This window comes from Cebidichthys violaceus, unplaced genomic scaffold (genome assembly GCF_023349555.1).
Source record: "Cebidichthys violaceus isolate CVI_PGR_0920_01 unplaced genomic scaffold, fCebVio1.0.p SCAF_67, whole genome shotgun sequence".
Lineage (NCBI taxonomy): Eukaryota > Metazoa > Chordata > Actinopteri > Perciformes > Stichaeidae > Cebidichthys > Cebidichthys violaceus.
In genome coordinates this window covers 821,561-838,296 of record NW_027176894.1, presented here as the reverse complement: position 1 = coordinate 838,296, position 16,736 = coordinate 821,561, and the positions used below count along the sequence as shown (strand labels likewise).

The 16,736-nt window shown below is 44.1% G+C and overlaps 1 protein-coding gene and 2 non-coding genes across 3 annotated transcripts in view; 2 read left to right on the top strand and 1 right to left on the bottom strand.

Moving 5' to 3' along the window:
* The window catches only part of LOC137890622 (contactin-associated protein-like 4), a 93,105-nt gene that overhangs the window by 31,595 nt on the left and 44,774 nt on the right, over positions 1–16,736 (bottom strand). Inside the window, exons 6-11 of the mRNA XM_068734781.1 lie at positions 15,383–15,589; positions 9,001–9,173; positions 8,781–8,909; positions 6,954–7,227; positions 6,719–6,862; positions 5,763–5,934 (exon numbers count right to left, since the gene is read on the bottom strand). Coding sequence (XP_068590882.1) covers positions 5,763–5,934; positions 6,719–6,862; positions 6,954–7,227; positions 8,781–8,909; positions 9,001–9,173; positions 15,383–15,589 — 1,099 coding nt within the window. The remainder of the gene's footprint in view (positions 1–5,762; positions 5,935–6,718; positions 6,863–6,953; positions 7,228–8,780; positions 8,910–9,000; positions 9,174–15,382; positions 15,590–16,736) is intronic.
* Positions 2,548–2,630, top strand: trnal-uaa (transfer RNA leucine (anticodon UAA)). Its single transcript has one exon. It is a non-coding gene; the product is annotated as a tRNA-Leu (tRNA).
* Positions 4,440–4,522, top strand: trnal-caa (transfer RNA leucine (anticodon CAA)). Its single transcript has one exon. It is a non-coding gene; the product is annotated as a tRNA-Leu (tRNA).

Below are 16,736 nucleotides of genomic sequence, written 5' to 3'. Positions count from 1 at the left end.
TCCATTTCTCGGGACAAAAAAAAACAACCTTTTAGCCGAAGCTCTTCAAGGTTATTTAGGAACAAAACGTCAAATGGAACATCTTACATTTTTAATATCGGTTTATATATTTATTAAGTTTTGGGAGGTTGTTGAAAAAAACAAAACTTTTTTTTATGTTGAATGAAAAGATGTCTCCTGCAGACAAAATTCATTTGAAACACCTTTCTTTCACCCTTCCCCAGTGAGATCAAAAGATCAATTTCATTACTTTCTCGCTTTAGATGTTCCTTTCATTTCATGTATTAAAAGGGAAGTTTTCCGCTGAATAGAAAATATTCTTTTAACTTCTTCTCAGCAGCAGAATTAACCGAGCTTCTCTTCTAAAGTGCCGCCACACTGTTTGCAGAAGCTCCACGAACACAGCTCCCGGGAGACGTAAGTGAAGCTGTGTGTGTGCTATCTATAGATAAATAAACTGCTGTCACCATCATGACATCAGTCCTGTGTGGGGGGACGGGGACGGGGACGGGGACGGGGGGGGGGGGTAGCGAAATTCACCTCTTTGACACTGAAACTGTGAAACTGTGACATTAGAAATAGAACACTGTACTTTGTGTTTTTCTTCCTCTGTGTGAAGACGGTGAACAGTTTACTGGATAGTGGGAGGTTGAGAAGCTACCGTGAGAGCTCAGGAAATGAAAAACAACGGGAGGAAAAAGCATTCGTATTTATGAGTATCTACTTTTACAGTTCACAGATTTTAAGACGAGCGGCAAGATCGCGCGTAAAAGCGACTCCTTTCCCGAGGGCCGCTGAACATGAAAGCCAATGATCAGGTAATTTAAAAAAAAAAAATGTAGTTGCAGAAGTGTTGGCAGTGGAAGAGCAAGCCAACAGCATGCAACCGTATTGTAGGATACACCCCCCCTCCCCCCCCAAAAAAAACCCCGCCCAAAATGCCAACAAGAATCCGATCGTTTGAGTCTCCTCAAAGAGAACTGACGACCAGAGAAAACAACCTGTTCGTAAAAAAGACATGAGAGTTACTGAGGCTTGAAAAGCTGTGCAGAACAAAATGAATGGAGAAGAAATGTACACATGTGTTAGTGATACTGATGAGTGAAACATTTCAACCTTATTTGCTTTATCACTGTCTCTAAAACAGATGCCTGTTTAAGACTTTTTATTAATTTCGGGGTGCATGTTTTTCTATTTGCTGTCCCTATTTTTAACATGTCTTTCTATATGTATAAGCTGGCACCACTGATGGCAACCGGGTAACTGTTACTATATTACATCATATCTGTAACTGGACTTATGATCATTTCTTCCCCCCCATCTTCTATCCGTTCATTAGTCTGTTAGTTCTGGATAATTCAAGACACACAGAGGCAATAGCTTTCATAGGGACTATTTAATTGGTGGAAAGTAGTTCTGATAATAAGATGAGGTGAAGACCACGCTGAGGACACGAGTCTCAAATCCCATTCCCCTGCATTGAATGGGCGTGGTGATAGAAGTCCCAGAGCCAGATACCTCAAAACCTTTTTGCACATAAAAAAACAAAACTATCGACGTTAAACTGACACTTTCTTTTTTTCAGCTCCCGCGTCTCTGCTGAGATACATGAAGACATCCTGTGACCTCATTCTGCTGAGAAGACAGACAGACAGACAGACACCGGACGACAGGAGACGATGAGTAACGGTGTGTTTCTTTTATCCACACTGGTTGCTTTCCATCTGCTGCCCGGCTGGCACCTCCGGGAGGTTTTACGTCATCGGTGTTGAAGAAGCGTGACGGCCGGTCTATGTTGCGTTTGTGTCCTTCTGTACGTTCCTAAATACATGCTTTAAAGTGTGTTTACTTCTGGAAACACGTGACAGCGTTTTGAGTGTGTTCGCCCAAAACCCAGGGTGGAATATTGAAGAGGAAACAAGACGACTGTGCAGAATCTGCAGCCTCCCTCTTTTTCTTTAGATAAAAGCGCTGACTAAGCAGCCTGTCTGCCTGCTACAGTGTGACTTTTACCTCCATTTATCTCTACGCTGCTTTAATCTAAGAGTGCGCTGGAGCCTTGCAGATAAGGCATTTCACTTTAAATTCACATTACCACACAGCGGGGCTCTTTTATTTGATATATTTAGTGTTTGTGTGAGTGCGGCAGGGTTCCAGGGCCGACGTACAGTAATCAAACTGGCAGTGGTGACGTCTGATCTCTTTGTGACAGTTGATGAGTTTCACTTTTGGTTCCGTCTTTGCCAAAATGAGTCGACTATTGTACTGACAAGAGCAATGAAAGTGCAATCAAGTTACAACTAATATGTGATTACAGAAATATGCCACAGTCTTAAATATCCATCCTATTGTCTCAGTTAGTAACACGTGTCAATGAGTGACTGAGTAACTCTACCGGACACAAGTCTTCATGGGTTCAAATCCCACTTATGGTATGTAGGCCTATTATTTGTGAGAACTGTACACACCTGAAATCTTTGGCTGAACCTTTAAGTAGCTATTGATAACATGGGCGGGTGGGGGGGGAAAGAAGTCATAAAAAACAGCACCAGGATGGCCGAGTGGTTAAGGCGTTGGACTTAAGACCCAATGGGCAGATGCCCTCGTGGGTTCGAACCCCACTCCTGGTAATGTGTTGCTATATTGAATCTCACCCGAAAAGGATGTTGTCATGTTTCACAAATTGATATTGATTTGAATGATTTCTGTAGACAATGTGATGATCAGCAATTGGTATCTGTAGCAAAAAAGCATGAGCGGGAATCTCTGAAAGTTGCATTTGCTGCCTTTTTTTAATTGTGTGCTGATATGATCCGAGACTCAAATCCGTGATACGATCTGACGTGAGTTTTGTGATCAGTTGCCCCCCTAAACACCACGATATGAGATCTATGTTCACAGTACTTTAGATCACATACAACTGCAAACGCACAAAAGGATCTACTATCTTCAAACAGAAGAAGTCAGAGTCGACATACTTTGAGTTGTCAAATGAAAAAGCCTGTTCATATTTAATGTCTAAATCTGCATCCATGCAAGCGTCAACAACGACTCCTCCGGGGAGTAATACAGCGAACCGTCAGCTGGGCTGACATGATGGGTAAAGACTGCAACACAAGAACTAATTAAATGAGACAGCTCCACGATGCTGTTGCCTCTTTTTGTTCAATTCAAACTAACATTGATGTTAGGAGACGGGACAAAAAGCGCCGTCTTGTGCGTTAAAGTGCGACACGCTTTGCGACCTCCACCTCTTCCTCTCGCTCTCAATCCGTTGACGTCAGAGTTATCACAGGTCGTCGTCGCCCTCATTCCCAGGTCGTTCACCTCCGACAGGAAACGGACGGCCTTCTCCTGACTTTTCGATCACGCCGCTTGCAACGTGAACGCGGTTTAGATCAGAGGTTCTTTAGAGCGCAAGCGCTGCAACGGGACTGATGGGTCAGGTCTATTAAATGCATGGCTGCTTCCTCTGTTGTGCTCCTCGTAAAGGGGTTCCAGCGCTATTAAGCCCGCACACCGACGCAGATGTGACTCCCTGCTCTGAGGTCGGAGAAGCGTATGGAAGCAGCGACTGTAGCTCCATTTTCCTGTTAACTTTATATTTTGAACAGAGTTACGATGAAGGGACGCGCAGTGGGAGTCGTGCTTTTTGTTTTGTTCTGTTCCAGCGAGCAGATCTGAGCGAGAGCTGGATAATAATCTGATAAATGTAGAAACAAGGAGATATTTAATTAAACCCACTGGAGCACATTCTCCTTCTCTGGTGAGGATATATAGCTGTTTATATATAAATTGTGATATTTTCCATATAATCTTTTATTACGCGTTGCATCAATAACCGTGCTTGCAATATGGTTGTAGTTATATCACTTTGGTCCAGAGTGAAATATCTACGATCGGATGAATTGGCCTTTTGTAGATGTCTAAATGAACTGCACAGCAAAGAGACAGCTGGAGAGAGAATAAAAGCGGAATGATGGAAAGTCTTGACATTAACAGAGAACGTAAAGTTTGCTGCTTTCACACTGCAGATATCGTCGAGGTGATAATTGAAAGAGCCGATGAATCAGAACAAAGAGGCAGACACTCGAGTGAGATGAGAATAAGGCTTATTATAACAAATGGGTTGGTTTATTTTGTCAGATGTCAGGAGGATTTGAACAAACAGGGCTGTCTTTAGCTCTTTATTTCACACCTCAGGTCTCCCCTCTGAGCAATAATTCACCGTTCTGTAAAGGAAATGCTGGGAGGATGCTTTGGATTGTTTGTGTGCATTTGTTTCTAATTATTCTGGATCCATCGCTTCACCTCACAAATAAATGACTCTGCCAAGAATTCAAAGAAAAGAAAAATTACATTTCACTTCTGCAACAGTTGCGTCTGATAAATATGATGAATATTGGGGTATCTCTTTCTTCACATTCCATAAATCATTAACCAGGATGGCCGAGTGGTTAAGGCGTTGGACTCAAGATCCAATGGGTGTTTACCCACGTGGGTTCAAACCCCACTCCTGGTAAATAAGGACTACACCCCAATTCATCTCTACTAATCATTGACTTTGTGCAGGTCTGACAGTTCATACTGTACCTAGTAGTTCATACCTTGGCCTCTATGGATTGTTTGATTTACACCTGTGTGTTCTAATCTCAGACAGGTAATGATGACGTCTTCTCTTCTAAATTATGTTCATGTGCATTCACAGATACAAAGCAGATGATGTAAAAGATACAAGATGTATTTTTGGAGATTAAAACAGTACCTAAAGTCAGTAAATTAAAGACAGAAAGGGAAAAGAGCACAATACAGGAGTATTGTACCCCACCATGATCCCTGTTACACCCTGTTTGGTTCTGTTTGGTTTAAAAAACCAGTAGTGTACAAAGTAAGATGCTTTGTACCTGTTGCATATATATTTTGTATATATATATATATATATATATATATATATATATAAAAAGAGACAGGATAACATTTAGTGCTGAAGGTTGTCTTCACAGCCTCCCACAAAACATGGAATTTATTCATTTGCCATTTAACATAAACAAGTGAACTAACCAAGAAGATGTCCATTATGCTCCGGTGCTTTGTGTACGACTCTCACAAAAATGTGTCTTGTTTGGCCAAATTGTGAAGTGAAATCATAACTGTTGTTGCTGTTTAGACACATATATGACAACTACTGTGTTTGATCACCTTGATTAGCTTGTTAAAGTGGTTTCATTCATTTCGGGTTTTGGCTTTGAAAGCATTATTATTGTGTGGACAGCTTCAAAAGATGATCTCACCAGGATGGCTGAGCGGTTAAAGGGTTGCACTCAAGATGCAATGGGTCCGACACCTGGTGGGGGAGTGTTTATGACCGGATGTAAACTGTCTCCCGTCATATATTACTGAAGACTATAAAGCCTTTCACAAGGAGTACAACACAGTATTCAGTGCTGTCCAAAGCAAAACAAAGTGTAGCGACTATAACTATATGTGTTGTGTGATCTATGGTACGCTGACAGCTGTTTGAAACAATACAGTGTTTGTATGTGTTCACTCTGACACGCCCACCAACCAACAGAGCTATAGACAGGTCTCAACAACTGCATTGAGGGAGAATTCATTCGACCATAAAACCTGAGCCGAATGTTTAACAGTGAACACGTCCAGACGCCCCACGATATGAAGCTGAAGGCTGCAAACATAGAGACCAGGTGATCGCCTGAGGAATACAATGTAAAATGTAAAAAAAGGGTTTCGGTGGTTCTGACCTGTCGATGATGCCACACATGTCGATCTGCAGGTGGCTGTAATTTCCCAGCAGTCTTTGCTGCACCATGATCAGGTCCACCGGCTGGTTCTCCACGCTGAGGAGACGCATGCAGCCCTGAAAGAGGCTGAAGGGATTCTGACAGTCCTGGCCGTCTTCTTCAGCGGGACAACCTGGACAGGACGGCAAAGAAGCAAAGTGCCTTGATCAAATGAATATCCTTATTTTATTTGTTCGTAGTCCGTTTAACGTGGAAACAGAGTTCGTGTAAATGTGTAAGTGTGTGTGTGTGTGTGATGATAAAAAGCCTAAGGCGGTTAGAGAACATGCCTGGATTGTAATACGGCTGCGTAAAGAGCGGACAAGAGAGATGAGATTTAAGAAAAGGAGGAAGCGAGGAAGCCAGTGGAGAAAGAAATGAAAAAGACTGGAGGGCAGGAAGAGAGGAAAAGTAAACAGGAAGGGAAAGAGGAGAGAGAAAGGAAGCGAGAAAAATGAGCGGAGAAAAGAGGGAGGGGAAGACGAAGCAAACCTCACAACTTTCATTATAGAACAGCCTCGAGCTAAACTTGGCTCAGAACAAACACAGCTGTGGAGGTGAGACACCAGCTGTTCTGTACAGTATGAAGAAATGTCACAGTGAACAGCCGCTTTACATGATTCCTCTATTTGCTGCAACTAGTGTTTGAATTATAAAGGTGTTGTCAGAGAAGGTAGCAGCTTCTATGTACATGAAAAGACAACATTTTCACTAAATTTGCTGAAAAGGTAATAAAAAATAATCTTGACTACTAATTCATGCTCAACCCAGATTTTCTACTGTCTGAATATCCAGTGAATACTAAAGCATCATCGATGCATGTCCAGTGTAAAGATGTTAAAGACGGTGAAGTTCCACAGCTCCGTGAATGGCACCTTCTACAGTGTGGTAACAGACGTGATTTGTTTCAGTCTTACCACCGAAGAAGAGTTGACTTCCTGCGGCGACGGAGTGGCCGGCGTGAGCGACGCCTCCTTCCTCTTTATCCACAGCGACGGTCAGACGGCCTCGTCTGGAGTTCAGCTCCACCGAATGCCACTGACCGTCGTCCAGAGCAGAACCTGGGCGAACGTTTAACGGCAATCATCAGAATTACTATCGTTAAAATTCAGTATTACAACAAGAGTGAACTGTACAGGCTGTTAGACCGACCTGCGCTGAGCTCCAGCAGCGCCCTGCCGGCTTTATGGATCTGCAGCCGGAGTCTGGCCTCGCTCAGGTGCAGCCAGACCACGCCCCCTTCCTGAGGCAGGCCAAAGGTGAGCAGAAGCCCCGCCTTGTTCCACGTCCTGAACTGGAACCCGACGGACACGCCCCCCGACGAGGACGAGGACGCGGCCGCCCCCGGCAACCGGAGGAAGCTCCGGGGGCCCGGGAACGTCACGGCGACGGAAACCGACTCGCCGCAAGAAAAGGTCACATTGCCCTGAGAGAGAAACATGCAGCGTGGAGAGAGAGAGAGAGAAAATGATTACAAGAGAGATTAAACAACATTAAACATGAATATTAATCAGCTGCAGAGGGCGTGCCGATGTGACCTCGTGTCACTCGATCTCATCAGCGAGTCTCCTTGAGAATAAAAGCCATGATTGCAAACTGAAAAATACCAATGTCACCCAGGAGGCGTGGAGGGAGGTGGGTATGAATGTGAACAGCGCTCTGTAGACGTTTCCGTTGTGGCCCATTGTTTTGAGTAGTGGTAATGACACCGGGTCCATTGCAAAGGCTGCAGCAGTTATATATTACAGTCCCGGCCCTCTGCAGGGAATATCAGCCCGCTATCTTTATAATGCTCCGGAAACACAGATGACATCTAAAAGCCCTTTGCAGAGCTGTTAAAAAGATGTATGGACGCAGGTGGCGGAGGATGCAGCACCACTGCAAAATATAAAGTAAAAAGTGAGCAATAAAATCCCCCAAAGTGCCATTCGCTAACACACCGTACACCCCCCCCCAAAATCCCCCCTCACACACTTAAACACACATACATCATTTAAAGCTCCACTTCATTTTGTTATCGTACCTTTAAGAATGGACAAAAGTGGTCTTTATATTAAAAATGACTACAACTAATAGAGCCCCTATTAGATCTTCAGCCATGCACGTGAATCTCTGAACCTTTATCTCTCCGGTCCTTTACTGTAACGACAGACCGTTTATTAGAAACGGTTCAGCTCCGCTCTCCACTCAGCTCGATCCACTTATCGTCAGCGTAGAAACACCTAAAGGGCCTTAATGGAAAAAGACGAGGGAGCTTTACTGAAAGTCTACCCACCGCCGACACTTCGCCGTCCTCTCATCACTCACTGTCCTCTTTCAAGCGCTCGTCAGCTTCAACAAGCAGCTAGTTGAAGCTAATTAGCAGCAGCGACATGAACCTGCACATGTAGACACGCACAACCTCATCTATAATGCATGTGAGGGATCGGTTCGGTGGACTCTTAGCGCGTGTCTCCGCGGTAGCCTCTCTACGTCGCAAAACAACACCGAGCAGAGTCTCTCATCGGCTCGTGGAGGGACACATTTAGCCTGCAGATTGTATTTTAGGTATTTTAGGTGGCGCGGCTCCGGCTGTTGATGCTGTATTCTCTCTCAGAAGTAAAAGAGTTTGAAGAGCTGAACATCAAAGCTGCTCGCTTTCCCCCCCAGATGATCAACGTGATCTGTCACCATCACATCGGAGGAATACAAAAAAAAAAAAAAAAAAGTATGTGGTGCCACAAAAGAATCGGAGGCTTGTACTTCCTGTGGATCTAACTTTTGAAGCTAGTTGCTGGTCTACATCTGATGATGATGATGATCAGTATGTGCAGTGTTGATTTGGTTTTGCCATTTAGGCTCTGACCTATATGCTCCTAACATATAAACAGAATACAAACTAAATGAAACATTGGCAAGTGATGATAAGCTTTCGTCACAACGAAAAGTTCAGATAAGAGCATTTCGGGGAACCGGGTGTTGGTGATAACATGTTCTCACCACAACAGCGACTCGGTGGTCTTTGTTTTTAGCTACTTCTATCAGGTTGAGGCCGTTGTACTGAAGGTTTTCCAGGCAGCCGTGAAAGTTCCTCTCGGAGACGACGGCCTGGACCGCCCCGACACTCAGCTGCACGGGGACAAAAACCAACATAAGCTGAGAAAATGCATATATTATGTTTATGTAGGCGTGGTTTTTGTGTCAGAGCAGCTCCTCCCACCTGCTCGATGTCCCAGCCGCTGAACTCTGCGGGGATTTGAACCCTCTCCGTGTGTTTGTCCACTGTGAGGTTGAGGTGAGCGCCGCGCCGCTCCACCGCCAAACGGTGCCAATGCTGATCGTCCAACAGGCTGCCGAGGGAAGCGAGACGCCGGGGTTCAGAGGAGGAAGTGCCTGGAAGAGATGAGGAAAGGAGGAAAAGATGGGCGGGGTGGATAGGAGGTTGAGACGAGGAGGAGCGAAGAGAAAAGCGCAGGTGAGGAGGAAGAGGGAGGCGACAACGACAAGACGGCAAAGGACGTTGAGGCGGCGAAGGCGTGGTAGGGAAAGAAAAGGGCGGAGAGGAAGAAGGAGGGGAAACAAGGATGAAGAGGAAGATCAGGAGGAAGTCAAGTGACAAGAGGTAGGAGAGAGGGAGGATGAAGGTGAGGAGGAGGGAAGGTGTCGGTCAAAAGGAGGAGGATGAAGGTGAGGAGGAGAGTGAAGGGAAGGTAACAGATGATGAGATGGCAATAAGAAAGGAAAGGAGGGAGGGAGAGAATAAAGCAGACAGACACGAAGAGGATTAATCACATACTGACAAAGTCTTTTAATCAACATATCGCCGCTGTTTAACTTTCAAAGTCTGAACTAGATGTTAAAAAAAGAACCATTTGCATTAAAGAAGATGAAAGATGAAATGAAACTTTTGTTTTATTCCAAGTTATTTGACGTGTGAGTGCGGTTTGCGGTTTGCCTCCACTGAGTATAACAGCAGTTGTTTTCTCCTCTTTCTATCTTTAGTCATCTGAACTGTTTGTTTGTCTGTTTGTTTGTTGTCTTCTCACAATCTGACCTGCTTTCTTTGCAACAGTCTGACCTGGTGTCAGGGGAAACGACAGCGACAACAGCCCAGCCTCCGCATTGTGTCTAAATGTTTCTCTTCCTCTCGGTGTCCCACGGAGAGGATCGCAGCGAGGTCGCCCTCGCTCATCTCATTAGGGACTACAGTGTATCTGCATACATGCACTGGGAGCCAAATATGTGATAATGCCTAAAAAAAAAAAAAAAAAGAATGCAGAGGAAACACAGCGAGATCATTAATGATTGATGAGCACCAGCGGGGTCCAAACAAGTGGATCCGTCCCCAGAAAGCACTGGAGGAGAAACCTTTGTGTCTTCTGCTGAGAGAAAGAGACGAACGCAGTCGGCTATTAAAAATGTATTAGATATTCTTTAGGGAGAGACGACTCCGACTTCAAAGAGGGAAACGCAGAGACAGTTTTGAAGATGATGGACGAATGTATGTCTGATAATGCAGCCCAGTGTGCGAGAGGGTTTATTTGTCTGCGGCTCGGATGAGAAAAAACAACTTTGTTCAGAGAGAACGCGTGAGGATGCAGAGCTTCATTGTGATGAGTTGGAGAGAGATCAATATGAGGGACTTACAAACAAATCAGATGTATTACATTTTGATTAATGGAACAATTGTTATGTTGTCGGAGGTGGAGAAGAGAGGATCTCGCGATGAAGGGCTTCACCGGGTGGATGATTTGATTACTGTGTGAATGACTGGAGAGAGGAAGCAAGGAATCAATGTGAGCGATCAGAGGCCAGAACAACTACAACCTCCCTCTATTGATATCAATATTTATACAGAACCGTCTGTCTCTCTTTTTGGGCAGTGGAGGGAAAAGACTTTGTGAATGTCAAACCTATCCGTCACCACTGACCTTTGTTACAGTAGATATTATTGTGTTAATGAGTTAGTTCCTTAGATTCCGCAGCGAACGGCAGAAGAAAGAGAAAAGCGACTTTATAAGGCTGATTAAATGCTGCGTTCCTTATCTCGCTGCATGTTTTTAGAAATAGCATCTATTAAAGGTCAGTTTGATTTGTATTTTTTTTCTGCTTCGCCGCACAAAGTAACAACCACTTGTTTTGCATTTTCACATCTACTTACTTTTATAATTCCCCATTCTTTAGTTCAATTCCGGCGGTGTAAGAGAATGTCCGGCACCACTTGTCGTCATCGTGACGGACACATGAAGCGTTATCGTCGTATCATCATTTTTTTTTAATTGTAAAATATAACCGGTTGGCTCGACACGTCTGTTGACTCTCTGCTCTAATGAGCCGCCATTGTCGCCCGTGTCGATAGCGTGTCAATTATTTGTGACGCGTGAGACACAGGCGACAGTTGCACCGTAACATTTTGATGATGCTGTCGAATTATTTGGTGTATAAAATGGGCCATTTTAAGAAATAAGTGGCTATATCTCACAACGAGCGTCTAACCAGGGAACCGTGGGAAGCATTGTGATAATGGAGTGACTTGTGAACGACTAATGGAACCCTTGTGTTCACGGATTTAAGATGAAGCACGATTCTGCGGCTTGTTTTTCCGTACGGATTGTAGAAAGCCCTCTGAGGCAAATTTGTGATTGGTAAATTGTGGGCTGTACAATTAAGTTGAATTGAGGCAAAGACAGAGCAGCAGCTGTGCGTTTGGAACAACTGCAAAAATGGCATCGCTCCAATGCAAATCCATGCCCATGCCTTGCTACGATAAGAGAAGAGAAATCCACATGAATCCACTTTGATCTAGTTTGAACTATGAACCCAGGAGCAAGAGAGCCAACTGTTGGGTAATGCTTTGTACAGACAGGTGGCAGGCAAGCAAAGGCTCTGGATGACGTCTAAAAACTACGTCACAGTCAGTGCTGCTGAACTGTATCTCACCTTATTATTCTCCGCATGTCCTCAAGACACAATCACCTCATCGCGTCTTCTCTGCTATTCTGCTACCGGAGAGAGACAGTGACGGCTCTTATCGGAGACAGGCTGGTATAATCATTTCGGCTATTGACTCTCGTTAAGCACGACGCCTGTCACATATTCAGCCCGAATCAGAAGCTCTGACTAGAGAGGCAATTATTCATTGGACAAACTGCAGAAACAAGATTAAAGAGAAAATGTGACAGTCCAAATTGCAGCAGTTACAGTATCTTCTTCTGTGTCAAACACAAAAGAAATGATCATGCAGAATCATTATGGGCTTCACAAAAGTAGAGGCGGTGACTCTGGATAATACGAACTAGTGTTAATTCAACTGTTCTGTGTCTACCTGCTTATTGTTCCACTATAAAGCCCAACATGCCACGAGGAAGTCATAACCTGCATCGGTTAAACAGTCACAGCAGCCAAGTGTCCGTTTGTTTTAACGCTGCATTTTAAATTGGTACTTAGAATGAATTAAATTGTACATTTATTGTGGGTGTGATTTGATATGTTGCTGTGCAGCACAATAGGTGACTGTAACCTATGATGTTGATCTTTGTTTCACCATGTGAGAATGTGAACGTCAGTCATCAGCAAACGTAGTTTAGGGAAAGAAAATGCTTTTTATTAAGCAGCCCGGTCTCAAAATGAAGTTACCATATCCATGAAGGTGCATTGTTAATTACATATCGAGTTATTGCATGTTTTCTAAAGGATTATGTTTGTTTTCGATGATCATAAATCCTTTTTTATAATCAAGAAACCGGTGTTCGTATCCCGTGTGAAACCAAAAATAATAATAATAATATAATAAGCTATTTTAAGCAAACGCATGATCTTTTACTCAACCTAACCAAGTATGGTTGTTGCCTAATCTTACCGTAATTGAAAATGCAGTTTTGAAACATCAAGATTCAACTTATGAGTGGTTTGTATGAACGTACAAAGCCAACGTTTTTATGAGAATAGTGGTTGTAGTTCACAATGTCTGAAAACAGATTCAGTTTGTAACTGTTAGTGTTTTGTATCCTCTGTTATGTTGCTTTTTCTTGTGAAGGGCTGTTACTCAATGTTGCCTCATAACGCCGACTGCATCTGCTCCAACGAGGAGGGGGGGGGGGGGGGGGGCGGACCAGGAGGTGTTGGTGTTAACAGAGCAGAGCGGATGGTGCATGAGTGCATCAGATGACCTGAATTACACAATGTGCAACCTACAAAAAACTCATGCAGAAAGAGAGAGAGAGAGACAGAGAGAGAGAGAGAGAGAGAGAGAGAGAGAGAGAGAGAGAGAGAGAGAGAGAGAGAGAGAGAGAGAGACAGAGAGAGAGAGAGAGAGAGAGAGAGACAGAGAGAGAATGAAGAGAGAGAGAGAGAGAGGAGACAGAGAGAGAGAGAGAGAGAGAGAGAGACAGAGAGAGAATGAGAGGAGGAGAGAGAGAGAGAGAGAGAGAGAGGGGACAGAGAGAGAGAGAGAGAGAGAGAGAGACAGAGACAGAGAGAAAGAGAGGGGATAAAGTGGAAAATGTGAGAAAAAGTTGAAGGACACAGAACTGAAAAGGGCTCATGGACATGGAGGACAATAGGCCACGAGTTGTGTTGTCAGAACACAGAGACACATAACAATGAAGGAAGAGGACAGAGAAGATGGTTGGCAGGGGAATATCAGAGTGTGTACGTGTCAGGGACAGGGAGACAATGAAGAGCGCACAGCTGAAAGAGGCAAATGATCTCTTCTGATGTGGAAAAAGAATACAGCAACAAGATCTATGGAGACAAACCACTACCAACAACAGTAATTACAACAGAAAGCAAGAGGACAACAGAAGCAAAGAGTCACGTACAGAGGAAAAGAAAGGAACAGACATAGAAGATGAAGAACAAAGACAGAAGAAGAAGAGAGATGGTCGGAGCTCCTCTCCATCGCCCGGGTTTCATTTCAATGGATGGATCTAATTTCCTCTCGCTGAGCTGCTTTTTTAATGACACAGACTTTCTTTGACACGACAGTCTTTAAGGTGGAGCCGCTGTTCTATAAGATGGCACAGAATCAGTTTAAGGGGGAACAGCCTTCAGTTAAACCCAGGCGGCAAACTCCGGTTCTTAAAACCTGCATTCTCTCTCCTGACCAGCAGGGGGCGACTCCTCTGGCTGTATAGAAGTCTATGAGAAAATGACTCTACTTCTCTCTTGACTTATTCCCTCAGTAAACATTGCCGCTACCAGAGTCGTATACAGGGTCTCTACGTCACGCTTCCGCATTCCAAATATGGTCACTTCCGTTCATTGGTTTGCGGAAAAAAACGACACAGTGGTGGCTGTAATCCAAGATGGCGACGGGGAAATCAAAACGGCAGTCCACAAACCAATGAGTGACGTCACCATGACTACGTTCACCTCCTATCTCGGGTTAAATCTCACCTGAGTGTTAAAGTGAAAGAGTTTGTCTTGGAGGTGACACAGTCAGTCTTCAGGAGACAAAGGTGATCCACTTGTCAGGGGGACGTCTGGGTCTTTAGAAAAGATGATTCTTTACATTTACGTTTCCTTTATTAACTATTTCTTTAAGAATGCTCCATCGTCGTTTCACAAAGTTTGCATTGTGAGACGGAGGAGAGAGAGAGAGAGAAGGGCCAGATGGGCTGACGGATGAAAGGTAGGATAGACATGTGGGAGAGGAATGGATGGAGGAAGATGAGGATGCTGGGATGAAGAGTATCTGAGTGAAAAATATATCAGAGATGGACAGAAGGAAAGAGAAAGAGGGGGGAACACGTTTGGGAGATATTAAACGCAGAGGGCGAATGAGTTGGACGGATGAAGAAAGTATTTCAGCAGCCAGATGGGCTTTCTGAAGAGAGGTGAGCCATATGGTGATGATTCAGCATGTAAACCTCTGGTTTAACCCCATTTAAACACACACACACACACACACACACACACACACACACACACACATATGTACAGACTGTAAGCCATGCATCACGTCTTGCAGAGTCCGGCCCTAACACATGCTGCAGTGAGCGGGTACCATCCATCATGTCTGTAACTATAGACTGAGATGCAGCAGAGGAGCAGTGGGCCAAGATTTAAACCAATCAGGCGGCAGCGTGCGTGTCGCCCACCTCAACCAACCTCAACCGGTCTAAAGTTATCTCAGAGCGCTTTATATTGTCAACAGCCTCACACTGATTCTCTCCAAAGGACAAACTTTCTCTTTGCTGATCAAAGTGGTTCAGCTCAAGGTTTTTTTTTTATATCAGAAGTGTATGTAAGTGTAAGTAGTGGTTAGTGGTCTCCAAATAACTCTGAATAGTGTGAAACATCACAGGGGGTACATTTTTAAAAGCACCAAATTCTACAAAAAAAATGTAAATGCTGTAAAATGTTCATTTTATGAATTACAAATGCTCTTCTTCTTCTTGTATGTTTGGTATATTTGAGGAGCCTGTTCCTGCGTCACATTGTTTTACTTCACAGTGTTTTCATCTGAATAAAAAAGTAGGTAGAGAGGGTTTGAGGACAGAGAGGGTTTTTGTGTTTCTCTCCGGTGTACTGCATATGTATGAGAGGAGGCCAGTGCAGCGTTTGTCAGTGGACATGATTATGTATGTGCCGTGTTCTACCTTGTCTGAGCAGCAGCAGTAGCTTTCCTCTCTCCAACTCCAGACTGAGGCCGAGTCCTCCGTCTCCCTCTGCGTGCAGCAGCGTCCCAGAATTCCTCAGGGTTTTAAACTTCAGGGAGACGACCTCTCTGGAGGTGCGCCGCGGCCCGGGACTCAACCTGAACACCAGACTGCTGCCGCCGCCGTCCAAACTCACAACGTCAGAGGCTGGAAGACAAAACGGACACAGAGGAGTCAAACTGCTGTCAGTGTGGAGGAACACACAGCAGATAATTAAGTGTTACTGTTAATAATGTCCCCACTACTGCACGCCGACAAAACCACAAAAACCCTCCTACATCTGGGCATGCATTGGGTCGGTGTGATATTGGTTGACATCACATATTGATATTGACATCGATGCGATTGCAGCAGGGTGTGCGACTGAATCTGTATTCTGTTTATCACTTTTCATTATTAAATTTCACCTCGGGGTCTCGCTTGCTCGATGGGGATTTGGGCTGAGGTGAGGTGAACAGTGGAAATAATGGACTGCAAATACTAAAAAAAAAAAAAAAAAAAGAGAAAGAAAGAGCTGCAGCAGCCGAGTTCAGCATCAATTTCCTTTTGCAGCCGTACAACAAGTTTCTCCGACTGAACGTTTTTTAATGAACTCGGCAAGTCTTTTACTCACCAGGACACACACACTCACACACACACACACACACACACACACACACACACACACACACACACACACACACACACACACACACACACACACACACACACACACACACAGTCTCACAGACACTTTGCTCGCAGCGATGCTCTTATTGGATTGTCCGGTGCACTTTCTGATTACAGAGCAGCGAGATGAAGCTCACTGAGTCATCGTCAGCGTGAAACATTACTTTAAGTCTACTTTACTACTCTTACCACTAACAGGCCATTCAGTGCTAGATCATGCTTCATCCTAGAATATAATGTTTCTTCTGATTGTAATAGATCGGTGCTTGTTTACGAGTCATGACTTGGACACTCGGTAGCCTACTCTTCATCTTACAAGCTATTAACCTCTCAGTTTCTTTTTTTATTCTGGGCAATAAGTGATTAAGCTTGTAGTAGTTTTATTAACAGACTCTTAGTTCAAAACTGCATTAACCACTTAGAGGCAGTGGGAACAAGCTGCAGACACAACAGTGATACACTAGCATGAGGTTGAGGTCGTAAATTAGTTGTTTATACATCTACTGATTACCAGTCCCAAAAAGCATGTGGCTGGTACTGTTTTCACCTTGATTACATTAAGAGTTAAAGAAAAGAAAGAGAGACAGATCCAAATGAAGGTCCAGTTTGAGGAAGGGTGTGGTCG